Source organism: Rutilus rutilus (assembly GCF_951802725.1).
Source record: "Rutilus rutilus genome assembly, chromosome: 14".
Classification (NCBI taxonomy): Eukaryota; Metazoa; Chordata; class Actinopteri; order Cypriniformes; family Leuciscidae; genus Rutilus; species Rutilus rutilus.
The window spans coordinates 23,179,684-23,206,956 of NC_140219.1; the positions used below are offsets into that span (position 1 = coordinate 23,179,684).

General features: G+C 37.9%; 1 protein-coding gene across 1 annotated transcript in view; it reads left to right on the forward strand.

Moving 5' to 3' along the window:
• The first annotated feature begins 296 nt into the window (after window positions 1-296).
• htr4 (5-hydroxytryptamine receptor 4) overlaps window positions 297-27,273 on the forward strand; it is a 109,656-nt gene continuing 82,679 nt past the window's right edge. Inside the window, exons 1-2 of the mRNA XM_084430339.1 lie at window positions 297-597; window positions 18,482-18,563. Coding sequence (XP_084286465.1) covers window positions 522-597; window positions 18,482-18,563 — 158 coding nt within the window. The 5' untranslated portion in view covers window positions 297-521. The remainder of the gene's footprint in view (window positions 598-18,481; window positions 18,564-27,273) is intronic.

The window sequence follows — 27,273 nt, forward strand, 5'->3', positions numbered from 1 at the left end:
AAATGCCATATCTATAATGAGCTAATAGGCACAATAGTGAGCAAATTGAGTTAGTTCCACAAAAACATCTAAATGATCATTATTAATCATTTATTTTCATTGACATAACAAATAACTTTGTGAAGAATAGCCTATGCATAGTTGTATACATTACGTGCCTACGCCCAAAAAACATAAACGTGCGCATTTCCTAATGTTGTACACACGACAACGACACTGGACACGCGTTTCTTGAAAAAGGCAATAAACACATTGGAGGTGGAAGTGGTGTGAAAGAGGAGGGACTTGAGACTTCAGTTTGCTTTTCACTGTGGAAACTGAAGGGCGCTCGATCTCGGTTCTGGCGGACTGACCGTTGAGCCACGGAACTGCCCGCGCGCTTCTCACGCGCCTATCTAGTTTGCTCTGACATAACCGTCACACGTTAAACTCCCACAACTGTGCCCTCCGCCGACAGTGGACATTCCGCAAACCCGGTAAAGCCTAGAAGTTGTCCTTTTCTTTGCAAGCGACTCTCTTCCATGAGAGGATGTGAATTTCTACAGGAGGATTTAGAGTCGTGCCATGGTTTTGACCCGCGTGCTCCTCACAGAAATGGTGAGTGATTCATTCATCATTAACGCGCTTTATAATTGCCCTGAAATACTAAAAACTATTCACTTATTTCTGTGCTAAAGATGAATACACACAAATGTTTGGACTGCTGTGAAACATACACAGCTTAAAAGCGAAAAGTGTCCTTATATGGGAGTTATATTATTGTGTGCTCATTTGTCACAGTCTTTTATGAAGAAATCATAAACTGAGAGACATTACTTTCTCACATTTGTCAATTTCAGTTCTTTCGACATGAAGCATAATTAATTCTGTTTTTATGAACTTCTCTGGTATTTCGTTTGAATAATGTTCGTAAAACAACTTTCACATTCAGTTCCTAATCAAAATAGACTACTCACGCGAATCCCCGTTTGAAACACATTTTAATGTGTTAATGTTTAAATTTCAACAAGTGGCGTGGCATAAACACTGTTAGTGCTTCCCATGTCTGTGAAGATCATTTATTATTCATGAATACAAATGTCATTGGCTATGACAGACATTCTTCATATTTGGCAGAGCGTTATGCAATCTACACAAACTGTCTCTAAGGACAGAGTGGATCTGACTGTGTACCTTGCCCAAAGGTGCAAGAAGCAGCTTGACTGACCTAGACGTTTTTTTCAGGTGCTTGAAATGTGGATTAATTAAAGCTTCCATTAAATATTGATGCATTATCATATTTAAATATTAAGAGGCTGTAATGAAACAACAGGCACTTAAATATAGCATCATGTTATCAGAAATTGTTTTTAGCTAATGACAACTTAAGCTTTTGCATAGCAAGACCTATTTTTCAAATGTCTTAAGTTTCACCTCTATGTTCAGCATTTTACTTTGGATTTTAGTGGCTTACAATCCACATAATCAGCAGTGTTGACTAGATGCTGACAGTTCGGTAAATTTAATGGCAAGGTAATTTCATGATTGTCACATCTAGAAAGCACTCTTTCCCCTCACCAGGCAGAAATCCTTCTCCATGATTTGCAATTATGAAGTTCTCCAGTGACGCAGAAAGAAAGAGAAGAGAGCGAACACTTTAGAGTTGTCTGTGTTTTTGATATATGAACGATTGTAAATCTCATACAGCGGTGGTAGAACGTTTTTAACCCTTTTGAATAACTGTAATCAGCTTTGAATGTAACTTAAATTGTGAGCCAATCCTCATCTAAGTCACAGAGCATGTTTTTTACTCACAATCTATTTGTAAATGCCAGAAATGTGAATCTAGATTTTTCGTCTCTCTAAAAAGGGTAATTTCAATTAGATGTTCCAATCAGTGAGATGACAATCAGGTGCAAGTTTCAGCGCCGTTCCCTATAAAACAAACACAGACTTTGGCTGTTGCTATCGCAGAATATGCTCCCAACTATATGATTATGAACTCAGTAACGACATGATAAAATCAGACTTTCAGAAAAAGATTTGTCGATATTAATGAGACTGGAATGACTTACAAAACCATTCTTAAGACTAAACACTTTGACCTCCTTAAATTCACCGGTCAACCAGATAGTGTTCAAATGAGGAAATCCAACAGCATGGTGTCTGTTCAATATTAGTGTGCAGCTACGCATCATATTACATGCATAATACTGTACTTCAGGAGCTCTCAAAGAGCTGGAGGTTTTTCAGAATTCAAGGTTTTTGTTTTATTACAAAAAATCTTTCTTGCAATTGCTAAGCAATCCAAATATGTAAGATCCTGATAAAGACAATACCTAAAGAGACAGACGTCTGTGAACATACCAGGGAAGAAATTACTGCTCTCTTAAAATATCTTCTGCACTCATTTGAAGCTTGCATGCCAAAGCCAACTTGATAAAACCAACAGCTTTTTTTAATCAGACGGGGCAAAACTTTTTGGGTTCTTTCAAAACAATTACCTCATATCAAATATACTTTACCCTTATGGGAGTGTCACAGACTCTTTGAGGCATTTTGCAGGACACTGTCATTTGTTCATTTAAAGCTTTCATTTTAAGTTAAATGAACGCAGAAATAGAGATAATTCAGAAAAGCTCTGGTGGGATGCTTTGCGTAGTGTGTCCTAAAAAAAAAAAGAGTGCAGTCTTCTGTGCTCATATATGGACCTTTAGCAATGGGAGGAGTTATCACTTATCCAAAGGGGTCCTAGGTCAATTTGCGTTTACGCAATAGTGGATTCAGCAGTCAATATTGGCGTGGAACGAATGTGTTTTGATAGATGGCTTAGTAAGAGGCTGTAGCCAGAAGATCGATAAGCTCTCTTTTACATTGCATTAAAGCCCTATGCAGAGAAACAAAGGTGAAGCTCGGTTAATGCGTTTGGTGAGGCAGGAACCTAGTCCAAACAAAAGGGCAGGGCACAAGACAGGAGAACAGGCTAGTCGTGGATGAGGCAGCTCCAGATGCTTAGGCAATGATGGAGACAAGGCAGCGGCTCAGGAAACCAGCCTCGACACTTGAAGTAACTGCAGAAGCATCAGACTGGCTGCCAGGTCAGGAGAGTCAGTGACCAGGGAAGACAGAGGAAGCAACATGGCAAGATTCAACAAGACAGGACAACAAAAGAGAGATAACAAAAGCAAAAAGAAAACTTCGACTACAGAAAACAAGAAACTAAATTATAACTGGAGCCAGCAAAGAAAAGAAAAACGGATATCTAAAAACTAACTCCAACCTTGCTGAGAACTGGAGAGAAAATAAATGAAAGATTAGTTAGCAATAAAATCAAAGTCAAGAGAAGAAAAAAAAAAGGCTTGGGAGAACTACAGCAAAATAAAGACTGGAACTAGACTAGAATAAAAAAAAACAGGAACAAAGAAAAAAACTAAAGGAAATAAATACAAAGCTAGAACTGACAGGGAAACCTATAGCACTGATTGAAAAGACCTGAAGACAAGCAAGAAATGCTCACACACACACAATGAACGCAGGTAAACACAATCAGGCCAGCGAGGACTAGACATAACGTTGACGTAATTTCCACTGAAACAGGAAGCTAGGGCGGGACATATCAAACAGCGCCTCCCCTTTTCAGCATCTGTTTATAATGTAGGGGGCGGGACGTTTCAGATTCTAGAGAGGATTTGATTGGACAGAAAATCTGATTAAAGCTGAAGTGCAGAGTGAGTCAAAATCATTTATCCAAATCGGCAGAAGTCAGAGACTGTAAGTTTTGAAATCTTCTAAATGCAAATTCTGTCATTGTTTTGGAGCACACTAGCTTATAGATAACAGTAAGGCTAACATATTCATTCTAAAAGCCAAAAAAACGTTGATTTTGAATTCATGGAAAACAAAGAAAAAACAGACAAGATGTCTGGTCCGAAGGTGTAAATCCATTAAATAAAGTTTTCCATTTTCAGTGGGAGCCATGCTTCGATTTTGGCATAAATAATCTTTAAGGACTAATGAGTTTAGGTCACTGCAAGTGATTGGGGTGATTTCATTCTGTCCCTGGTGTTGAGCAGCTTGTAGAGGAAAGATCATTAGTTGGTCTAGAGAAAGAACTTGAAGATCCAGCTCAATGCTGTCAATCACAATGTTAATGTGTTACAGCACTGTTAATGATCTTCTCGGTCTTTAGATTTCTGCAGTATTAGGCTAAACTTTTAGGAAGTTTTAATGAGGTGCCGACACAATTCTCTCAATGTAAACAAGGGGTTGTGGTTCATCTCACTTCTTTGTCTAATTATCAGAATTATTTTTTAATAAACAGAATTGAATGAATACAATGATTGTATACCTTTTACTAATTATTCAAAATGTACACAAAATTTTGCAGCCCATAGTAACACATTTTTCTTGAAATCATGTAGAATAGCATGAATTTGCTTTATAACATGCAATTAAATGTCACATTTTACTAAGGAACATGCTTTAAAATATGAGAAGAAACACTTGATATTTTTTTTGCATTTTACACATTTATTAAACATTTGTTCATATTCATATAATATTGAGTTTCCTTAACCGCCACCGTGTGCTGTAGGTTATCGATGTTCCAAGAGTCCTGTAACAGTTTCTCAGTCATTCACAGTACATCTTTCAAGTCCAGGGACTCTGGCACCTAGTGTGAGATATCAGAGGACTGATGGCCGCGGTATTAGAGTGGGACTCACGGGAGGCATGAACCCACAGAAATACCTGGAGTTCTCTTCATTAGCCTTATGATGTCCACCAGCATTACAGTGAAGATCACAGCAGACCATCTCCTGCAGTGCTGGAGCCACGAAAGCGCTGTTATTACCAACGCTGCACTTTGAGAGGGACTAAAAGGCTCTAGTTAGTTATTTCTGAGAAAGTACATTTTTACAGTGGCTCAGAGACTGGAGTACATACTAAGCAGAGATGTTTTATGGACACAATTACGCTATTACTTTAACTATTTCAAATTGTTCTTGGTCATATGTCATATGTTTTGAATTTTGGCTTCGCTCGCTCAAACATCCAAACACAACGATAGGACATATTTGGTAGCATCTGGGCCATTTTCCAAGATACTGCTTGTGTGGGTTTGAATGTGTGCTTAATGAAAATCAATAGTAACAAAGATGCAAAACTAGACAATTAAGCATCTGACATTGATTTCCAGTGTGCATATTAGTTCAGGAAATGCACTCTAGGTTTGTTTATAAAACACGATAGGAGCTTTTCCAGAGTTGCACAATGATTTTTATTTTAACCAAAAAGAAGCATTCACTAAAGTTTCACTCTTTTCGTGGAGCAAATTGGCTGTTCTGCCGTGCACCAACACTGACACGAGGCTACTTAGGAGATTTGAAGAAAAAAAACAAGCTTGCTGCTGTCAGCTCTCCTGCCGGTGGACAGAAAACAAACCCAGGAACAGAACACTTGCGCTTCCACATGCTCTCCTGGCTTGCGTAAATGTGGCCGGCCCTGACGCTGATTTATCTGTGTCAGTCGTCTCTGGACTCAATAGAAGAAATATACAGTTTCCTTGGGAATGTAAAAATGTTCCGTATGCTATAGATCAGATCAATTTGTCTTGCCGTAACCGATGCAAATGTAAATCTTACTTTAATTTGCATGGTGGGGAGGCAGAGTTGCAGAAGTATGTGGACTTACGGAGGCAGAAGTCACTGAGTGTTTGACATTAGTAGGGTATTGACACAGTAAGGATAATATTTGTTCTGCATAAACCAGTAGACCTTAATAATTAGGCTTGTTGTTTTTATTACAAGTAGTTTTACTGCTGCCAGGGCTCCATAAAGATGCCTTTCTCTCCAAAGAAAGCAAACTTGATATTCTGCTCAGGTTTTTGCCATTTCTATTTCTATGCAAGAACCAGTTTAAATTCACGTGTGGTAAATAATCGGCTAAAAATGATATGCTCTTTCTTGAAGGTGACTTCTGCAATGAGCTGTAACATTATCTCAGCTGATTCCAAGAAAGTCATCATTTCAGGGTTATATGTAAATCCATGCCACAGGGTATTGAAAAGCTTGCCACCTGACTGGTAAATCAGGCACCTCTAGCTGCTTGTACCTGATCCATGTATGTTGTTTTACAGTGCTGTGCAGCCGCATTGCACATCGCTTTGCCTCTGCAAACCCCTCTTAGCTCAGATGAAGCAGACTGGCTTTAACTCTAACAAAAACAGCGCTCCGCAATCCATCCAAGTCCTCCGCGTCTGCTCTGCACACGAGTTTGCACAGAGTCTGAATTCCAGGTCTGCTGCAATTCAAAAGCTCCACATTTGACACTTAGACTAGGACTGCATGAATCCCAGACAGCAAACTGTGAAGTATTTACCTTTGAAGAAAGGCAAGAGAGAAATCATCATAGTTTACCCTGGCAGAAGTGCATCAGCTTTATAACCCCTATATGAGATGCCACCACGTCCTCCACACCCGCTGACTCCAGAAAATAAACACTTAGAGCTATAGCCCACTTTACAATGTGAAAATGGATTCCCCCAAGCTCCCCACCCCCCCCCCTCTGGGCTTCATCCATTAAATCCATTTGGATGCGGCACAAATGGGGTTTGTGGACTGGCTTATTTTGTCCGGCATTTTGCTTCGTAAAACATTTGTTTTACAATGGAGATGGAATAATACCCCAAAGAACCCAAAATAAGCTTTTACTGTTCTGTTCCATACATCCCATACGTCATTGTGTTTCTTAGAAAATAAATCGAAAAATCATTCCTTGTAAACTCAGCATGATATTTCAAACATTACAGTATGTTATAGATTAAATAAACGAAGCAAGTATTTACTGCGTCGTACATCACTTTATGCACATTATGTTCAGAATCTTATATGCATCATTTCGCCTTCTGCTTTATAAATCCACTTTTAAAAAAAAGAGAGAAATGCATGTGTAGAAATTCTCATGGGTTTTACTCATAAGAAAAAACACTCGATTAATTCATTTTAGAAAAATTTTCATGGCTTAGATTTTAAAAACAGGTGACAAGCAATGGCACACCTACGCGTTGCGGCCAATAAGCCTTCATCTCATGGGTTTACTTTGGTAATTCTAAAGAAGTAAACAAAAAATATATATATATTGCTAAATAACATTTTCTTGTCATAGTAGACTAGAAAACTAGTCTGACTGGTAAAACAATGGTACCTAGAAAATGGTAGACTGGTAACTCTAGACACAATCCTTCTCCACGTTTTTTTTTTATGGCTGCCATTCTGGTGTCACTTCATTTATGTTGTTGTGACAATTCATTTTCTGATAATACAAGATGCAAGTTCTCTGTCAAAAAGCATTGAGGTTTGCGGGTAGACTCGAGCAGACAATAGCTCATTACAGTGATTGCCCGCTTCCTCAGCGGTCTTTGTTCTGGAAGCATTTTTCTCATTCATTTTCTCCATTTCAGTCAATTCTTCAGCAAAGAGTTTCAAACCAAACCAACCAGCTCTGAGGTGAATCACAACATTACTAACTTTGTGTTGAAGCAAGCAGTTGTATAGACTTACATCATTTGCAATGCTTTATCGGATTGAGTGGTCATTGATGAGCTCTTTTGTCGTGATTTTCACTTCCCTATTAACAGTGACTTCTTTGGTCAAACTCAGTTAAGAATTATATTCAGAATATCACTGACAACTCTTGCTAATATTAGTCTACCATGTCAGTCCAGAGAGGCTGGCTAAAGCAATATCTGTACTGATGTCAGAGGTTCTTCACATTCACTGATGTATGAAAATGTCAGGAGCTCACCTTGAATGCTTGCAAATTGAGATCCCTGCTCTTCAATCTACCCAGTAGATTGGAGAGCTGAGAAACACGGTTGCTATTATTAAACCCTCTATGAATTGAAATGAGATGACAAAAGACATTCCATAGTAATTACAGTTATTGGTGAAGAAGAATAAAGGATTGCTTAAACATGATAAGGACGCATACAGATTATCAACTCTCAAATCTATGCTATTTTGTCGGATCTGTGTGAATGACTACAATCCTAATTTGTGTGGGGCACAAAAAGGGTTGCAGACTGTCATGTATTAGGCAGGACATTGCATTTTGATTCTTCAACTGTATTTGCATGTTCTAATTGTTGATTTTTACTAAAACTAACATATTTCTTTCTCTCTCTTTAAAAACTGTCTTGGAAACTTTACCATGCTTTCATCATTTATTTTTAGCAGCTTTTCAGATTCTTTACAGTAAAATATTCCATTATATATATATAAATCCAACTTTAAAATGATGATAATTTAAACAAAAATGAAATAAACATACATCATTTTTGAATATTTTCAATATTTCTTGTAGGAAAATGGAAATATATTTTAATATTTAATTGCACTGTAAAAAAAAAAGAATATCAGAAATTTCTAGGATTAAAGATTATTATTTTACAATAAATTACTGTAGTTCCACATTTACAGTGAAATTAATGCATGCTGGGTCATTTTCTTAATCAACAGCAACATAATGCTGACATTACAGTAATTTACTGCTCTTGTATTACTGTGAATTCATTTTATAAAGTCGTCTTTAACCATGCCGCTGTAAGAAATTATATTGTTAGTACTGTTATTGTAAAAGTCACCATAATGGTGATTAGTGTTCCATTTGCTTGTGATCTTGGATATATTCATATTCAAATTTCTAATCTAGCCAAAGTCAGAAGTGTGACAAATGAAAACATTTGTTAAGTTAGTCAAACGATACTATTATTAGCGTTATTTCAGCATAAAGATTTACCAGTATCTTATTTCAAACTCTCGTACTCAAATTGTTGTAGAAGGATATTTCACAATTGTAAAACAGCTGCTGAGATTTATCTTTGAAAGGTGTGACCATCTTGCAGCACAAGATTTTATTCCATCACATAATAAAGCCAAAACAATCTCTGTTACTTTAATTTCCTATTATCACTGTAAAGCTGCTTTGGAACAATCTACGTTGTTAAAAGCGCTATATAAATGAAGATTGACTTGACATAATGATGCACAGACATCAATACTCGACATACAAAACACAACAATGGTGACACTCAACAAATAATAATAATAAAGATAAATTCTGAACATTACAAAATAAACAAAAAAACACAAACTGCTAAAAGTGAACCAAAAATAAGCAGCACAGATAAAACCAACAAGAATCAAGAAACTCCACAGCATTATCTATTCATACCACACTGCATGCTGGGTTCCTTCATAGTGCATATGCACTGTAGAAATACAGTATGATACTGTAGATTTTCCAAGAAATTTTCCAAGAGTGCAGTTAGACAAGAGAAGTCCTACTATGAAATTCCTGTGAAAGTAATGCAATCATTAACCTGGAATATACTGTAATTTTTAACAGTGTGGATTTAGGATACATAAGAAGCTTGTTATGAATATAGCCTCAACAATAAATGTTCAAAATGCTCAGCATGTTTTAAATGGTCCTCCACATTTAATTTATGTAACAACATGTAAATTGACAGTATTCCATATCCTGCGTGGTAAAAAGTTGGCAACCAACCAACTAGACAGAACGGTGTGCAAATGATGACTGCAAACATTCTGAAATTAATTTCAGCAAATTCCATGAATGACATTACTTCAGTCTTGCTTTTACACTTTAGTGCAAATAATTGGCTCAAATAACAGATGAGTTCTCTCATGGATAGCCTCAGTTTGGTTAGCAGAATAGTAATATGAGTGTGTTCTCAGAGGAAATTTGTCGACTACATGGAGGAATGTGACACTCATTCATTCTCACATTTCGCAAGGTTATAATTTGACCAGAGGATATCGGATATTTTTTTTGGTACATCTATCCGTTTCATTCATTTAAGATGCTAGGGCAGTGGTTCTCAAACTTTTTACACCAAGTACCACCTCAGAAAATATGTGGCTCTCCAAGTACCACCATAATAATCAATATGAAAATACAGTAGGGTAGTAGCCCTAACTATTCAGCTACAGTTATGCACAGCTCAAAAATGAGGCAGTTTTATTTCTAATAAGAATATGTATTATTGCCAGCCACTTTAAACATTGTAAAAACACAGTTTGAATATTAACACTGCACTGTGCTGCTTACATACAGGTAAATAAAAAACTTAAATAATGATTAAATTAAAATGTAGGTCTATTGCACCTAAAAGTGAAATAAAAACTGTAGCCTACTTAAAGTTTATATTATGAAAATGTTTTGTACTTAAAAGTTAAATAAAAACTGTACTTAAAATATTAAAAAGTACTGTAATTAATAAAAATAAAAAAAGAACACAAATACAGACCTTTTTACACGTACTTTACACGTACATTTAAATATTCTGGCTGACCCCCGTGAGTTTTTCAAGGCGACCGTTATTTAGAACTCATCACTTTATTGTTTCCATGGTGACGCGGCATTGCTTGTCACATGACACACCGCAGTACAATAGCGCTGAATGACTGATGATCTGCTTTTATTTCCTTTTTTATTCAAAATATTCACAAATTTATAGCATGAAATATCTGATATTCCGATTGTCAAATATGTGCAAGTGGAAGTCTTTTGGTGTTTAAACACCTTTATAACGATCGCTTTAGTTGAGCTATATGCGCAATGGGCGGCGCCATGTTAATTTGTGCCGCAGATGCAGTTCAGAGAATCGGATTTGTTGGATTTAAAACGTGAATTCATCCACTTATACTCTAGAATAGAGTAAACTTTAAAGTTACTTACACAATGCTCTGATATGAGTAAAACGTGTCGTATAATTATAATTGAAAGGATTAGTATTGCCGCTTCCATAGACAGCAGTGTGTATTTTACAAACTCTAAATGTATTGGTTTTTTTTTAGTACTTTTGTGAATTTAAATGTCTGAAACCTAAAATAAACATTATGTGGTTGAAAACACTGAGTAGTGATATATGACAGCGCTGAGCACCCTCCAGGGACCAGCCAAGACTGATCACACCGGTTTGATCGTACGTGCGAAATTCAGTGGTATGCGTACCACACTTTGAGAACCAGTGTGCTAGACAATCAGCATTCTCATTTCAAATCAGCATTTAATTTTCTCTGCCTGCCTGAGGCAGTCGTTGCCGCTTTGGAACAATCTAATTTTTCTGGGATTTAAACTTTTAAACTGGGCTTTTAATTTGAAGTCTGTTTGTGGCCTAAAGCATTTACTTTAGTTCAGCACATACATTAAAGTGGGTGCAGATCAAACTAAGCTTGCCTTGAGTTCATGCACAGGACAGTAAGTTTATCACAGCAAGGACACCCTTGTGTTGACCAACTGAACCATAAAGCAACTCCAAGATGCAAAGTAATATGTTTTCTACTTTTGAAATCCTTTTCACTGTGCTTTTGAGGGCAGGATGACAGTCCATCTTGAGTTAAAACCCACTGAGAAGACATGCTTTCAGAATGACTCGCCGCTGTGATGAATAATTCGTCAACTAGAGTCTCTCATGGAGTTTTTCACTGCTCTGGATTTTATCATGTTCATACAGTTCAGAGTCCCTGCAGTCAGTGGTTGTTTCAAAGCCCATTCAGCTTCAATCTAAACAGCATTGTTGGGCATCGTAACATGCCAATGATCCCCTGTCTAGGTAGGGTTTGAGAGATTCAAATGTATTCAGTAACCGAAGTGGCTGGGCTATGATGCTATGTCTAGGTTTGGCTGCCCACTAGGCTTGAATTCTTCAAAAAAAGAACAATTCAAACATGTATTTGATGCCATTTGATTATGATTTTGATAAACGTGTGGCCTATAGTAGAGTGTGTGGTCGGTGACGGTGGTTTGCAGAAAGGAAACGCTACACAGTATGGGAGTCCTTGGACTCTGCTCTCAGCCTCTGATACATCAAGGAAGCCAGGCGGGCGGTAATTGGTCGTAAAATTCCAGGGGGTGTTAAGATTGTAAAACCATTGCATCCACTATTGAATTAGATATGGTGACTATATTGTTCTCAGGGAAATGACTTGATTTTGGCACAAGGCAGGGCTATTTACAGGCCTCTCTAGAAAGCAGTTAGATCTGTCAAATCACCAGAGTCTGAAATTAACTGGCTAATTTACCAAGACTACATTCTGCACGTCTGATAAAAGTCTTTAAAAGGAGAGATTTGTGCCCTATCAGGACTTTACTAGGAGGGTACGTTGAAGTTGTATTTAATCACAGGTTGGAGAAATTACCTTGTTCACTGAAAAGTTCAGCTATGGGCTGTGCATAGTGTCCGTTGTTGGTAAGCAGCATTGTATTTATTTTCTATGTACATAATGTGCTTGCTGTACCATGCTGTCAGAAGGCGTTTTTTAATAATTTATTAATTTCATTTATTAACTTATTTGATTTATTACAATCTATTTATTTACCATATAGTGTTTTATTTTCCAGAATTTTTATTTTTATTTCCCATCAACACAGATATCTCTCAGTTTAATACAGATTTGGCCTGGAAATTTAGAGGATTTAACACACTTGAAGTTATTTACATGCATTCCTAAAATCCAGATCAAGTGTCTTGATTCAACTAGGTCAAATTTTCTGCGGGTGAGTCATCTTATGCTTCCCATCATGGGAGGCCTCCCAGAAAATTACATTGCTCTTTTGTAATGATAAAATACAAATTGTATTGGTCATATTGAGATCTCTGACTTTTTTATCTCAGTAGTGGCAAGAAGAAATCATTTTTAAGATATTTAAGTAGTCTCATTGCTGATTTTTGTTTTTCTCTTTTCCTACCATTCAAAGAACCTGCGGTCACTGCACAGTAATCGGTGCATGGAGTGGTTTACTAAATGTCTCTTCTAAAGAGCAACAGCATGCTGAGTGTTTTTTGAGTGCAGTTTAAGTTGTACCTGCTATTGTGGGAAATTCATCTCCCATCATTTATTTCCCATTAGCACTCATCACTATTGACCGACTCCAATAAGATATTACACAACCATTCCTGAGCAGACTCATGTCCATATGTTTTAACAAAACATTTCATTCTTATACAGCGCACACTTTAAATAATAAACAAGCTATTTAATTGGCCAATGGTGAAGAAATTGCACAGTGATTTAGTTGCTGAAATTATGGCATTCAATTGTAAGCCATTAGTAATTTACAAAGCAAAAGAGACATATGACTCAGTTGCAACCACGTTAGTTTAAGGGTGAAAATGAAAATATTCAACAATTATAGTGCAAACCAGCAACAAATGAATGGCCCAAAAAAATATGATCCAGAGAATCAGCAGATACAAGAGTTTAAAAAGGTAGATGCCCCAGATCATCATTAAACCCCAAATTTGCATTTAAATGAAATGTGAAATTCCTCGGAGCGTTACACAGCCTCAGGCATAATGATGAGACTCATTTGGAAAGGGGAACCTTTCTCTGCACTCATTTTTTTTCTATTACTCACAGAGTGCTATACTGGGAGAACCTCATGTGCTGGAGACCCTCCTCACATCTGGAAGATGGTCTCTCCAGATTTAATTGAATCTCCCCTGTGAAGAGGGCTGACTCAGCCAGACTTGTTTTATTGAGATGGAAGAAAGTTTGAAAGGCCATCTCATTTTTCAGTGGGTGGCTGAGTTGGCGCTTGAAATTCAAAAGATCCTTCAATTTTGATCCAGGAGATTGAGTTTACCTGGAGAGGAGCAGTGTATCTGTGATCTACATGAACGAATGATCTGTCCCTCTGATTAATGTCTTATACTATTGGAAAAACAGGTGTAAAACATCTATGTGGTGATAATGAAAAATATTATATACTGTACATACATGCTGTTGTTTAAAAGTTAGTGTACAGTATATGTAAAAGTAGTCTCTTATGGACAATTGGACACTTTTTAAAAAGTTGAATAAGCTGGTGCTCTCAACAATATCTTATTTACTTGGTATTATAGCAAGTGTCTCAAAAAAATTTAGATTCTGTCATTATTTTTTTCTCTCATATCTTCATAAACCTACAGTATATAAGACCATTAACATTTGCATATATTCATACTTGTCGCATAAGCAACACTCAAGAACCAATGATATTTGGCGTTAAACCTGGTGTGACTCGTGACAAACCCAGTTTGTGCATGCACAAATGAGATATGAGGGCTACGGCAGAAAGGATTTTCCGTGGGTAACAACTTGAAATTCTCAAAGCTGTTTTTTGGAATAGATAGAACAAGGAATGACTAGTGCTTAGCCAGTCAGATTAGAACTAGCATTTTCACTAGCTTCCAGTATCAAAATGTGCCCTGGTCTGTAAGCATGCTGTCTGAAACTGGGACTACTCCCTTCAGTGTAACTTGAGATGGATATAGGCAGATAGAAGAAAGGTTTTACCACCGGAAATGATCCTCCATATCAGCACAGATAAGACATTGATCACTGCAAAAAAAAGAAAGAAATATATATATATATATTTGTCCAGTATCACCTAACAGCAGCAATGACACCTCCACATCTTATGTCCTGTGAATCATCTGCTTGTCCTTTTTGAAAGGTCTGCTATTTGAAGGTTAAACAAGTAATCTTTTAATTAAACTGTACTGTGTGATGCGTGTAGTTTTTCTGAATTGACTACATCAAGATTTGCTTCTAAAGGAGCGTAATATGTAAATACTGAAGAGCCTTTTTTCTTTTTGGTTCATGCCACTCTTGTTATGGAAGAGAGACTCAAGACAAAATGATACTGGTAAGAAACAGGTTTATTGAAACAAGTAGCGGTGAGCACCAGTGGGTGACAATAATGGAGAATGTCTTTGAATAATGATGGTGAGATATACTGACAGTCTGTGGTTCTTTTGTAAATGATGGAGGTTGTGGATTTGAGAGAGAGAGAGAGAGAAAATACAGTGGAACGTAGAGAGGTAAGTAGCTGAAGACGATGGAAACTTTGGAGAAACAGGACGGTAGACGATCACACTAAACATCAATCGTGGGAAGGTAACAGTAACAAAAGAGTCCTTACTCAAACGAGACCAGACAATGTGACTGTGAGGTGAGTGCTTTTGTGCTGATGATCAGATGACGTGCAGGTGATTAGTACTCAGGTGACAGCAATCCCTGTGATTGTGTGGTGGTGGACCCTGGCTGATCACTGACAACTCTAAACTAGATTAGAAAGCCCCTTGTGGGCCAAATTCATTTTGTAGCTTTCAGATTTCATAAGTATCCAGTTTATTTAATTCACTCAGAATTTAAAAGGCTTTTAAAGTCACTTGTTTGCAAAATCAAACGGTGCTCTGAGGTAGAACAAACTGTGTCTGTGTTTTATGACTTTGGCAAACGTTTGGCATGTGTTGTGCTAAAACTAATGTCATTTGTCAAACTGTTTCAGGTGCTGTTTGCTTTAGTCATTTCTTCTTGTCTGTCTATGTTTATTAGATTATGTCAGAACTCACATCCTGTTTATGTATGTTGCGGTCGATGTGCAGTCATTTAAACTTGACAGTGATGATTGCACTTCTCTTAAATGGGAGTCATTCTATCTGCCTGCTGCAGGTATATGTATCAGTAGAGCTCCTCATGTGGCTGTGTGTACGTTCAGGAGAATGTAAAACACATACTGGGCACCAACCGGGAGGATTGTGTCCTGTCTGGAGGTTTAACATCCATGTTGGTGGGCTCATGCTGGAATTCTCCTCTCCGGCAGAGCTGATGAGAATCCAACCAGTCCAGCCACGTTTACTGTAAACCTTTACCAGACCCTCTCTCTCTCTCTGTGTGTGTGTGTGCTTAATGTGGGCACGCTTCCCAACTGCAGAGCTGCTGTTATTGTGCCAGCACGGATTTATACGTCTGTGCATGTGCCGAACCTAGACACTTATTGCTGTTACAAATCTCTTAGCTTCAGATGTGAAAGAAAACAGGAGACAATTCATTTGACATGGAGCGCTCTCCAGCAGAATGAATCAAACCTCTCATAAGTGCCCTTGGAACTTGAGTGAAGTCTTAAGAGCTTATAGTTCTGACACTCTTATAGTTCTGACACTCTTATGACATTCTTAACCTTTTTAATGTTCATGTTAGGTTAGGTGGAAAAAGAAAACTAGCTGTGTCTTGTCTATATTTCCATTAATATTTATACCACCCTCACCCTCATGTCATTCCAGACTTCTATGTCTTTCTTGTTTCGTGAAACACAGGAGCAGAGATATTCTTATCATGGGGAGATCTCAAACTCCACGGCTCTATTGGAGAAAGTGTACCGTTCAACTTGGATCATGTGTGCCTTGATAACAACATTATGGGCTTAATGTCATTGAATTGCTGTTGAAGTTTGACAGCAGTCAGTCACTGTTTGCGGACAGCATAGAAATGAATAAGAAGTGCTGTGAACAAACTCCAAAATTCAGCATACTGAAGCTTCTCCTCCTTTGACTATTCAAAACAAAACTGCCTCTTGTCTTCTCCCAGTGTATCGCTGCGTTACGCTTTTTTGTGTTCTATACCACACAATGAATACATTTTATTAGGGGGCGATGCTGTTGAATTACAAAAAGAGCAAAAAAGCATCTGATCGACTAAAAGTTGTTCACTGAAAATTGTACCTTCAGATCTTGCTCTCAGTTTGGGTCTATGTACATAGCGTCCTATGAAATATGTTTTATTCTTTCCCAAATTCTTTTTTCCACCTGGATTCCAATTTAATGGTTAGGTATTTTAGCAGTCAAAAAGCATGTCTAATTAATTGAAGTCATAAAATGTATACAATTTAACAACAATTTATTTATAACAAGCAAAAAATGCTATGTCCTTTGAAATCTGTTTAATTTTTTTCCCAAGTTCTGTGTTTACTTTTTAATTAATCTGGATTCCATTTTAATTGTTTAATTACATTTTAAAGTGTCTCTATTATGCTTTTTCAAATATACCTACCTTTCATGCAGTGTAATATAACTGTTTTGTAAATTTTGTGCACAACAAATAAATGTAGGCCCTATTGTCATATTTGAAAGAATCGATTCTAAAATGCCAAAATGAGTCATCAGCAATTTCAGTCTCACTTCCTGTACAAATCTACATAGGAACTGAAAATCAGATATGATAATGGACATTTCATTTCCAAAACATGCTGTAAGCGGTCGACCGATCACAACAGACTGAGAAAGGAGGGGTTTAGAGAGACCAGATCTTTTATTGAAACGATTCAGACAATGTGAGAACAGAGGTGATTATAGAAATTAAAATGTTTTTGACTTGCAAATTATGGCACTGTAATAATCAAAATTGTCTAGTCAATTGAATTCATAAAACATGAAGTCATGGACAAGAAGAACATGCAGACTTTATATTTAAATAGTGGTATTTTTGCAATTCAATATTCTAGTCCACTTCACAATTTGATTAATTGTACAGCCCTATTTTAGATTTTTTTCATCAGAAATTGGCACAAAATTCCACAATTTCATCTGCATTTTCTGCATTGTGGAAATCACAGGGCCCAATGTACATTCAAATATGCCATGAGTCAGGTTTGGAAACAATATGAGGGTGAATAGATGGCAGAACTATCCCTTTAAATGAGATTATATTGTTCCTTATGCCAGGTTAGAATATAAAAAAGGCTACATTAATTTGAAAGAGATTATGTGTCACCATAAAGTGCAATACAATACAGTAAGGGACATAATTTACCTTGACCACGCAGAGTAAAACTTGTTTTTAATCATGGGCATTATGTAAGCCGTGAATTTATTGTTTGGCGCACTAGGGGTGAAGACTGAACAGACATAAAAAGTTAACTCGCTAACTCTTATGTTCTCCACTCCCCTGCAATCAGCAGTGTTTGTTACATGAGTTAAACCAATAAAAACTGAGGGTCTATGAGCAGGGTTCCCACATAGATACAATACATATAACACCAGTTCTTCAGGTTTGATTTCCAGGCCTGAAAAATAATGTAAATTTCTATAGTGTATATAATTTTTCCTTTTGATCTTTGTGTGTGTGTGTGTGTATGTGTGTGTGTTTATGTTTGTGTGTGTTTTTGTACATTCTTTGTAAAATCATTTTTCACATCCTTATCTAATAGAACTGGATTTGTCATGGATAACTTTTTCTGGGTCTTATATATTGAGAGATCCTTTCTTTTTTTTTTTCTTTACCTTACTAGCACGTTTCTTATTTTCATATAAACTGGCTGCTGAGCTCATTTGTCATTTTACCCTCCTCTGTGACACGTGACATTCAACAACAGTTGTAAATCTTTCCTGCCACGTTACAGCCGGTCTCTCACATTGTTCCCGGGGTTAATAGATATCACACATCAGCCACTGAAATACTGTATTTTCCCTCCTTTTAAATTTAGGCTGACACAATTTCATTGTGCAGCTATTTTTTGTTATCTGTACAGAGAAAAAAGCAACAGCAAATCATCACAACAGCCTACATAAAATAAACTGATGGGTTATGAGGTAAAATAAATGCTGTGTCCTGACCGCTCCATCACGTAACCCTTGTTTCTCCTCGTTTCACAGGGCCGCTCCGCATCTACGGGTACATGAATCTGAGTTCCATCAGCCAGATGCCTGAGTTGGAAGAAGTAGATACCAATGAGAGGTTAGAGCACCACCACCATTGTCAGTTTTTTCCTTTAACTGTTTTAGCCGACCTTGATCCCCAAGATGCCTTATAAATAGACCTGGTTCATGCATAAATCAATGGAAGTGTTTTAACCCCGCCTGAGGCCTTTGCATGAATTCACTTGCTTGGCGCAACACTGACATACTACCATATGTTCACCTGCTTTTTTGAAATGTCATTGCTGTAAATGCACTGGTTCCCTCAGAAATGTCTCTGGGACTTCTTGGGAAGCTACAGCATCAGGGGGGCTTGAAGGTCTCCAGAGGATGTGGGCCTGTTTGCTCAGCAGGACAGATGAAATATGGTCTTTCTATGTTGGTATTAGCTTTCTGCATTCCGGAATCTACTTAAAAACCATCCGTATCCTGTAACATCACAGCTTCTCAAGCTACTAAACAACACAGTAATGACACTTATAAATAGCATGTGTGTGTTCTTTTTTTTATTTGTTGTCAGTGAGATATTACGGTGCTGTTTATGTTCAAAGTGCTGACTACAGGTGTTCTGATAAGCAAATTTCTCTGCAGATACCGATAGCCGATTGTTCAGAATTATATCAATAGTTTGGTTTTCTTAAGGGGAATAAAACCTCTCCAAAAATAATGCTGTAAACTATACAGGGAACCCTCTTATTTGGTACACTACTATAATATTAGAGGTTAAAATTAAGAACAGTTATAATAATTACACTCAAATAAAAAGTGAAATGTTTGTATGCAACTTGGTTGCACATAAGGTAGTTTTCATAAACATGACAAATTTATTCGAGCATACATATATAATTAACAGTAAATAAGCTCCTCTCTAGCTTTTTTTTATAGCTAACTAACAAACTGTGAACAAACTTTCAAGTAGTTTTTTGGGTTATATTGCACTTTTGCACAATTTAGCCTATATTATAAAGCTCGTTTTGAGGAGAATTGGGTTGTAGCTCGTTGTCTAGGTTACTGTGATTATAAATAGGTGTCGTTTGTGTTTTAACAACGTTTAGCTCAAGAATATTGATCCGGGAAGTTCGAATAGCCTATGTGAATATATTGCCAACTTGACTGAACTCCTTGAGTTAAGCACTGACCGCATTTCTTTCTATTTGAGTCCAAGTTCAAACACTATGAAACGCTCCATTAACGTACAGAGCTCTGAAGCACTGCCAGCGGGACATTAAACAGGAAGTGTCTGTCCGAGCTCACAACAGGTTTTGCGTGGGAACGCAAATAACTTTGCAAGGGAACGCAAAAGTTTTGCGTGGGAAGTCTGGGAACGCAAAAGTTTTGCGAGGGAACGCAACGTTTCTCAGGGGAATGTAAAAGGTTTTTTTTTATGAGGGAACGCAAAAGATTTGAAAAAAATATATATATAATTCTCCCATCCTAAAAATATTTCGACCACCACGTCCCTTTAGGGGCTCCGTACAACTCCACTGTGTCAATTCAAATTTCTCTACTGAATGTGAAATATGAAAAAAGAAAGGGAGATTCATTCAGGTACAATGTCATTCTTACAATTCTAATGAAAGTATGGTAAAGCTAGACAGCTCCGGCAGCGATCCAAGCCTCTAAGAATTCTATAACAAAAGTGTCAGATCCCCCATTGAGGAAACACAATACTGCTGTCTACAGTGTGTGATTATTACTGCACCTGCAGTGTCACGCTTCATCTCCAAACATTTTCATTCATACCGGCTAACATCGCAGATACCACCATGTGCTCTGTATCACAACAAACCACATGGCAATATCTTCCTCCTTTTAGTTGTTTATCTGCATAATATCCTTCTCTCTGGGGAAGGCCGAACTCCTTATCCCTTTGTCACTGTGTATGACATTTTGGATCACCACTCTTCTTGAAGAATCTCTCCAGAGTGTCTTGGAAGCGACTGCAGTTTATGCTGAAGAAGACAGCGGAGGGTATTCCGGGTGTGTGGCGTGCTTAGATGAGGAATTCTCTGATGTAATGTTTTGAGACTATCATGGTGGGGTAACTTTAATCAGAGCAGGCATGAATTAAGAAAGAATGATGGTACCACTGCAGAATACAATTTGAAGACCATCATTTTATAATTAGAGCCTGTCCTCTGCATCATCATAAGAGGTAAATCCCAGGAAGATTCAATTGAATCTGTTAATGAATGTTTCAGCATGGTTGGGGCACTTTTATTTCCCAGTGGGGGATTTTTAGTGAAGCTGGATTTTCTAAAGAGACCACACAGCCCAAAGTGCCCATAGAAGAGACACATTTAAAGTGAGAACAAAGGACACAGACAGAAGGATGCTCTTCCTTTCCCTACTTGAACATTTTGATAGCATCTTCAGACATGCTATTTTAGAGATGTCACTGCCTTTTGATCTCCGCAACTCACCCTGCAACTTACTCGGCTGTTGTGAACTTTCCTATTGAACTGACCTGTGAACTGCTGCAATGAGCGGGGCAACATATCTATACATGACCTGGCTCTCTCTTTATGAGATGCAGTCGAGAGAAGTCATGCACAATTTATTTCCTTGTTTTGAAACAGCAGGTAAACCCTTATTTCATACGACACAATTTCATTTTGTTACACAAGAATAGCCCTGATTTGTATACGATCTCTGTAACTAAAGGTGCACTGCCTCTTGTGTGTTATGTACAGTTCTGTGTTAGCCAGGCAGAAAGACCAGAAACCTCTGTGTGAGCTGCTGGCCCTTTTCCAGCGGCTCAGAGCAGAGGGAGGCCTCAGGGGACAGGGAAACCCAGTGCTGCTCAAACGAGAGCGCTGCTTTTTTGGATTATTCACTGGATCTGCTCGGCTGCAATAAATCTACCCGGGCGCATAGTCCACCTCACCCTGGAGATTTCCAGCTGTAATAATGATAACACGATCAGAAACAAACAGCGAGCCAACTAAGATTTAGTTTAGGTGATCAAAAGATAAGCTGTTCGAACACTTTATAGTTTTAAGCAACATGTTGATTAATGGAGGCCTCTCTATTAAAATGATAGTTTGTGTTTTTGTGTGGTGTTTGGCGCTGCAAAAACTACACCCACAATGCAAGGGTGTTTTGGGTGCTTTCCAGGGCTTTGCTCAGTGGTTCCTTGGATGTTTGTGGTACAGTAGTTGCTATATGGTAGTTTTCTAGCTTATTATAAAATACCTGGTTAAGAGATATATGATATTCGGATATATATGGTATCACTCTATGGTTCAGGTCTATCCTTTAATGTACTGTAAATATATAGGTGTTTGTTCAAATTAATTCAATTCAATTCAATTCAAATTTATTTGTATAGCGCTTTTCACAATACATATTGTTTCAAAGCAGCTTTACAGAAAGTGCATTTCAGAAATGTACATAGAGAAATACAGTTAGTTAATCATGTATTGATTTAGGGCATAAACATCGCCCGCGTCGAGTCGTCTCAACTGTAGTATAAAATGTAAGTATTATGTGAATGCCTGGCTGAAGAGATGCGTCTTTAATCTAGTTTTAAACTGGGACAGCGAGTCTGAGCCTCGAACAATATCAGGAAGGCCATTCCACAGTTTAGGAGCTAAATGTGAAAAAGCTCTCCCTCCTGTAGTGGACTTAGATATCCTAGGAATGACCAGAAGCCTCGAATTTAGTGATCTTAAAGAGCGCGATGGATTGTAGGGCGATAGAAGTTCCGTTAAATACACGGGAGCTAAACCATTTAGGGCTTTATAGGTCAGTAGCAATACTTTGTAATTGATACGGAACTTTATAGGTAACCAATGTAGAGACGACAGAATTGGTGTTATATGATCGTATTTTCTTGATCTAGTAAGAACTCTAGCGGCGGCATTTTGGACTAACTGTAGCTTGTTTATTGAGGATGCAGGACAACCAGCTAATAAAGCATTACAGTAATCTAGTCTCGAGGTCATGAATGCATGAACTAACTTTTCTGCATCAGAAACAGATAGCATGTTACGTAGCTTAGCAATGTTTCTAAGGTGGAAAAAGGCTGTTCTTGTAACATATGAAATATGATTTTCAAAAGACAAGTTGCGGTCTAATATAACACCCAGGTCTTTTACTGTAGAGGATAAAGTAACAGGACACCCTTCTAAATTAAAGTTGTATTGTAAGAGGTTTTGTGGGCAGTTTTTTGGACTAATAAGTAATACCTCCGTTTTATCTGAATTTAATAGCAGAAAATTACATGTCATCCAGTATTTTATATCTTTAACACACTCTGTTAATTTAGATAATTTAGCGTTTTCATCTGGTCGTGATGAAATATATAATTGAGTGTCATCAGCATAACAGTGGAAATTAATTCCATGTTTTCTTATAATATTACCAAGTGGCAGCATATATATTGAGAATAGCAGAGGGCCTAACACAGATCCTTGCGGTACACCGTAGTTTACTGACGTTATCTTCGATTTTTCCCCATTTACGCAGACAAAATGGTAACGGTCTGATAAGTACGATCTAAACCAGTTTAATGCCTGTCCCTGAACACCAGTGTAGTTTTGTAGTCGGTCTAAGAGTATTGTGTGATCTATAGTATCGAACGCAGCACTAAGATCAAGTAAAACTAGTATTGAGATACAGCCTTGGTCAGAAGCTAAAAGTAAATCATTTGTGATTTTAACGAGCGCAGTTTCTGTGCTATGGTGCGGTCTGAATCCTGACTGAAACTTTTCATAGATATCATTTTCTTGCAAGAAAGAGCACAGTTGAGCGGACACAACTTTTTCTAATATTTTAGACATAAATGGAAGATTTGAAATGGGTCTGTAATTTGCTAGGTTATTATGATCTAATTGTGGTTTCTTAATAAGAGGTTTTATAACTGCCAACTTGAATATTCTTGGAACATGACCTAAGGATAAAGACGAGTTAATAATATTGAGAAGAGGCTCTTCCACTACAGGTAACACTTGTTTCAGTAGTTTAGTTGGTATTGGATCTAATAAACACGTTGTTGGTTTAGATGCAATGATAAGTTTATTTAACTCTTCCTGTCCTATAGTTGCAAAGCGCTGTAATTGTTCTTGCGGGGTGATAATTGAGGCTGAATCATAAGACACCATTAAAGATTGTACATTTACAATTGTGTTTCTGATGCTTTCTATTTTCTCAGTGAAGAAATTCATAAAATCATTACTACTACACTGTGACAGAATATTTTGCTCCGGTAACGTCTGTTTATTTGTTAGTCTAGCGACGGTGTTAAATAAAAACCTTGGATTGTTTTGGTTGTTTTCTATTAGTTTGCGGAGATGCTCAGCCCTGGCTGCTTTTAGGGCCTTTTTATAACGTGACATACTGTCTTTCCATGCGATTCTAAAGACCTCTAGATTAGTTTGTTTCCATTTACGCTCTAAATTACGAGTTTCTCTCTTTAGAACATGCGTAACACTGTTGTACCATGGTGCTTTAGTTTTCTCTCTAACCTTTTTTAATCTAATTGGTGCAACGATGTCTAATGTACTAGAGAAAATGGTGCTCATAGTGCTAGTCATTTCCTCTAGTTCATCTGTTTGTTTGGGTTCACTGAGCAGCTGAGACAGATCAGGTAAGCTATTTGAGAAATGATCTGTAGTTGTTGGAAGGATTGTTCTGCCTGGTCGATAACGCGGCGCAACATGACAAATTTCAGCGGTACGTAGTATGCAAGTGACCATGTAATGGTCAGTGACTTCATCACTTTGCGGTATAATATCTATATCGGTTGGATCGGCTCCATGTGATATAATTAAATCTAGCGTATGATTAAGACGATGAGTGGGACCAGTTACGTTTTGCTTGACCCCAAAGGAGTTTAATAAATCTGTAAACGCAGCCCCTAAAGCATCATTTGAATTATCTACGTGTATGTTAAAATCTCCAACAATTAATGCTTTATCGACATTGACCAAAAGATCTGAGAGAAAGTCTGCAAACTCTTTTAGGAAATCAGCGTAAGGCCCAGGCGGTCTATATACGGTAGCCAAGGCTAGAGATAATATGGATTTCTTTCTTACATCTAAGAGAGTAACATTTAGCACAAGTACTTCAAACGAATTAAACCTGTGACCTGTTTTCTGAGTAACAGTAAGAATATCTTTATAGATTATAGCAACACCACCGCCACGACCAATCAGACGGGGCTCATGCTTGTAACAGTATCCAGGAGGAGTAGACTCATTAAGACCGAAATAATCATTTGGTTTAAGCCAGGTTTCAGTAAGGCAAAGTACATCGAAACTATTATCTGTGACCATTTCATTTACAATAACCGCCTTAGGTGTAAGCGATCTGATGTTTAAAAGACCTAGCTTTATAAATTGTTTTTGTTCACTAATATTGAGATTTTCTGGTTTAATCACAATTAGATTTTTCTTAGATCCTGCAGTAGATTTATTATTTGATCTCACTAAACGAGGAATAGACACAGTTTCAATATAATGTTTTACATTGGTACTTATATCAATTAAGTTTGGACAGCAAAGAGTGTGATTTGGACTTTGACTTACTAGTCATATGGTGTGTAGCGTCTTGGAGATGTTGTCCGACAGAATAGCCGCTCCGATTCTGCTGGGGTGAAGGCCATCAGCACGGAAGAGCCTAGGTCGCTCCCAGAAAAGATTCCAATTATTTACAAAGAGCAGTCTCTGTTCATTACACCATGACATTAACCATTCATTTAGAGCAAATAATCTACTGAACCTTTCGTGTCCTAGTCGGTAGGTGGGAAGCGGTCCAGACACGATGATCGTTGTTTCAGGCGATGTGCTGCGTACCGTCTCGATCAGGCTCCTGTAGTCCTTCTTCAGAACCTCCGACTGCCGTAGCCTGATGTCGTTCGTTCCCGCGTGCAGCACGACAGCTCCGACGGGCTCGTCACCGTTCAGAATCCCGGGAACCTGTGCAGCGACATCGAGAACACGAGCACCAGGAAAGCAGTGAGTGCGAACCTTACCTTTACCTATGGTAGCACGGACATGCCGGACGATGGAACTGCCGATGATCACAGCGTCGCATTCCGTCTCGCGTAGAGGGGAGAAGCGGTTCTGGGTGGAGATCTCGAAGGCCGGGAGGGGCGGAGAGGTCCTAGCTCTGGTCCTGGCCCGCGTCTTCCGCTGTGGAATCATCCAGGGTCCATGTTGTTGTGTCGGTGCCGGAGTGAATGAAACCAGGGATGATCGCATCCTGGGCAGAGAAACACATGGAGTAGACGAGGTCGGAGTCAAAAGGTTAGCACTAACCACTGACTTTTGAGCATCGGCGCGTGATGTTTCAAGCGCGAAACGTCGATCTCGTAGCTCGGCCTGTCTCTCTAGTAGGTCGCGGATCTGCTTCTCCACGGATTCCAGCTCTAACTGCACAGAATGCAGCTCGAAGGTGTCCTCACCTGCACTCAAAGGTAACGTTAGACACACATCCGTTATATTCGCCATTATAGCAGATGTGCTATAATGGCGAATTATAGCTTTCAGTGATACGGGTGTAAATAAGTCGATCGATAGGCGCGACCACGCGTGTAATGCTAGCGGGCTAAGGCTAGTAGCGGAAGTTCGAAAGGTTGGATATATGTAGCGATATCAGAGCAATCCGATTGTTTTTTAAGGAGAATAGTATTCCAGATATGTTCACACGCTATAAAAATGAAAAAGTTCGTTTGTAAAAGAGTGTAAAGAAGAAAAACAAGGTTTCTGAATTAATTCGACGGAGCTCCAAACACAACAACGCACTCAGTCGCGACGCATGCGCAGTACCGCATTCCGCACCCCAGAACCGCCAATACCGCACCCCAGAACCGCTTCTCCCCTCTACGCAAATTACTATTATGAACCTATTTAATATCACATTGTTGTTACCAGCATCATGCATTTTTTTTCTCCTTCGGATCGACCAATGAAACAAACTACATGTCTTTTCATACAAGTGAAAGTATGTGGTTTATTCTTGGTCACAGTCTTATCTGGTGGGAAACGTTTGAGTCCAAAATGGAAAGTCAAAATTTGACAATTTGTAAGACAAAATTGACAAGTAGAATATAAAAAAAGAAAAAGAAATATTCTCTCTCTCTCTCTCTCTCTCTCTCTCTCTATATATATATATATATATATTATTATTTTTTTCTAGCATTTATTTAATACTTAACAAAACTTTGTAACAATACTTTGAAATCATTTTTAGAATGTAATGACACATAATAAGTTACTTATTCAAAATGGTGCTCTCTTTTTTCCCACGGGTCTCAATTGTGACCCACTTACATTGTAAACATTGTTCATCGAGCAAGATTTATTAAACTCCAGAGATATTATTAATAAATTAATTACAGACTGTTTAATCATTATACTTGTACAGTGGGCGTTGAATATGTTTTATGACAGGTTGGGCATACTACTTTTTTTTTGACGTAACATATGCGGTACACAAATCTATAGGCTACTGCACATATTAATCTATTTACTTTATTAAGTCTAACACATGTCAAAAGTAGCAGTTGTAAATGTTTAATGACAGGTTTGGTATGCATCTGGTAACACTTTAGAATAATGGTCCATCATTAATAGCAGGAAGTAATGCAGGATAAATGAGTAGTAACACGTCAGCTACTACTATTAACTGGAAAGTAACTGGAAACAAGATTAACTAATCAGTAAGTAATATCAAATATAGGACAAATATAGTTCCTTATTAGGTAATCAAAAATTGCTGAATGAGGTTGGTCTAATTAAGAACTA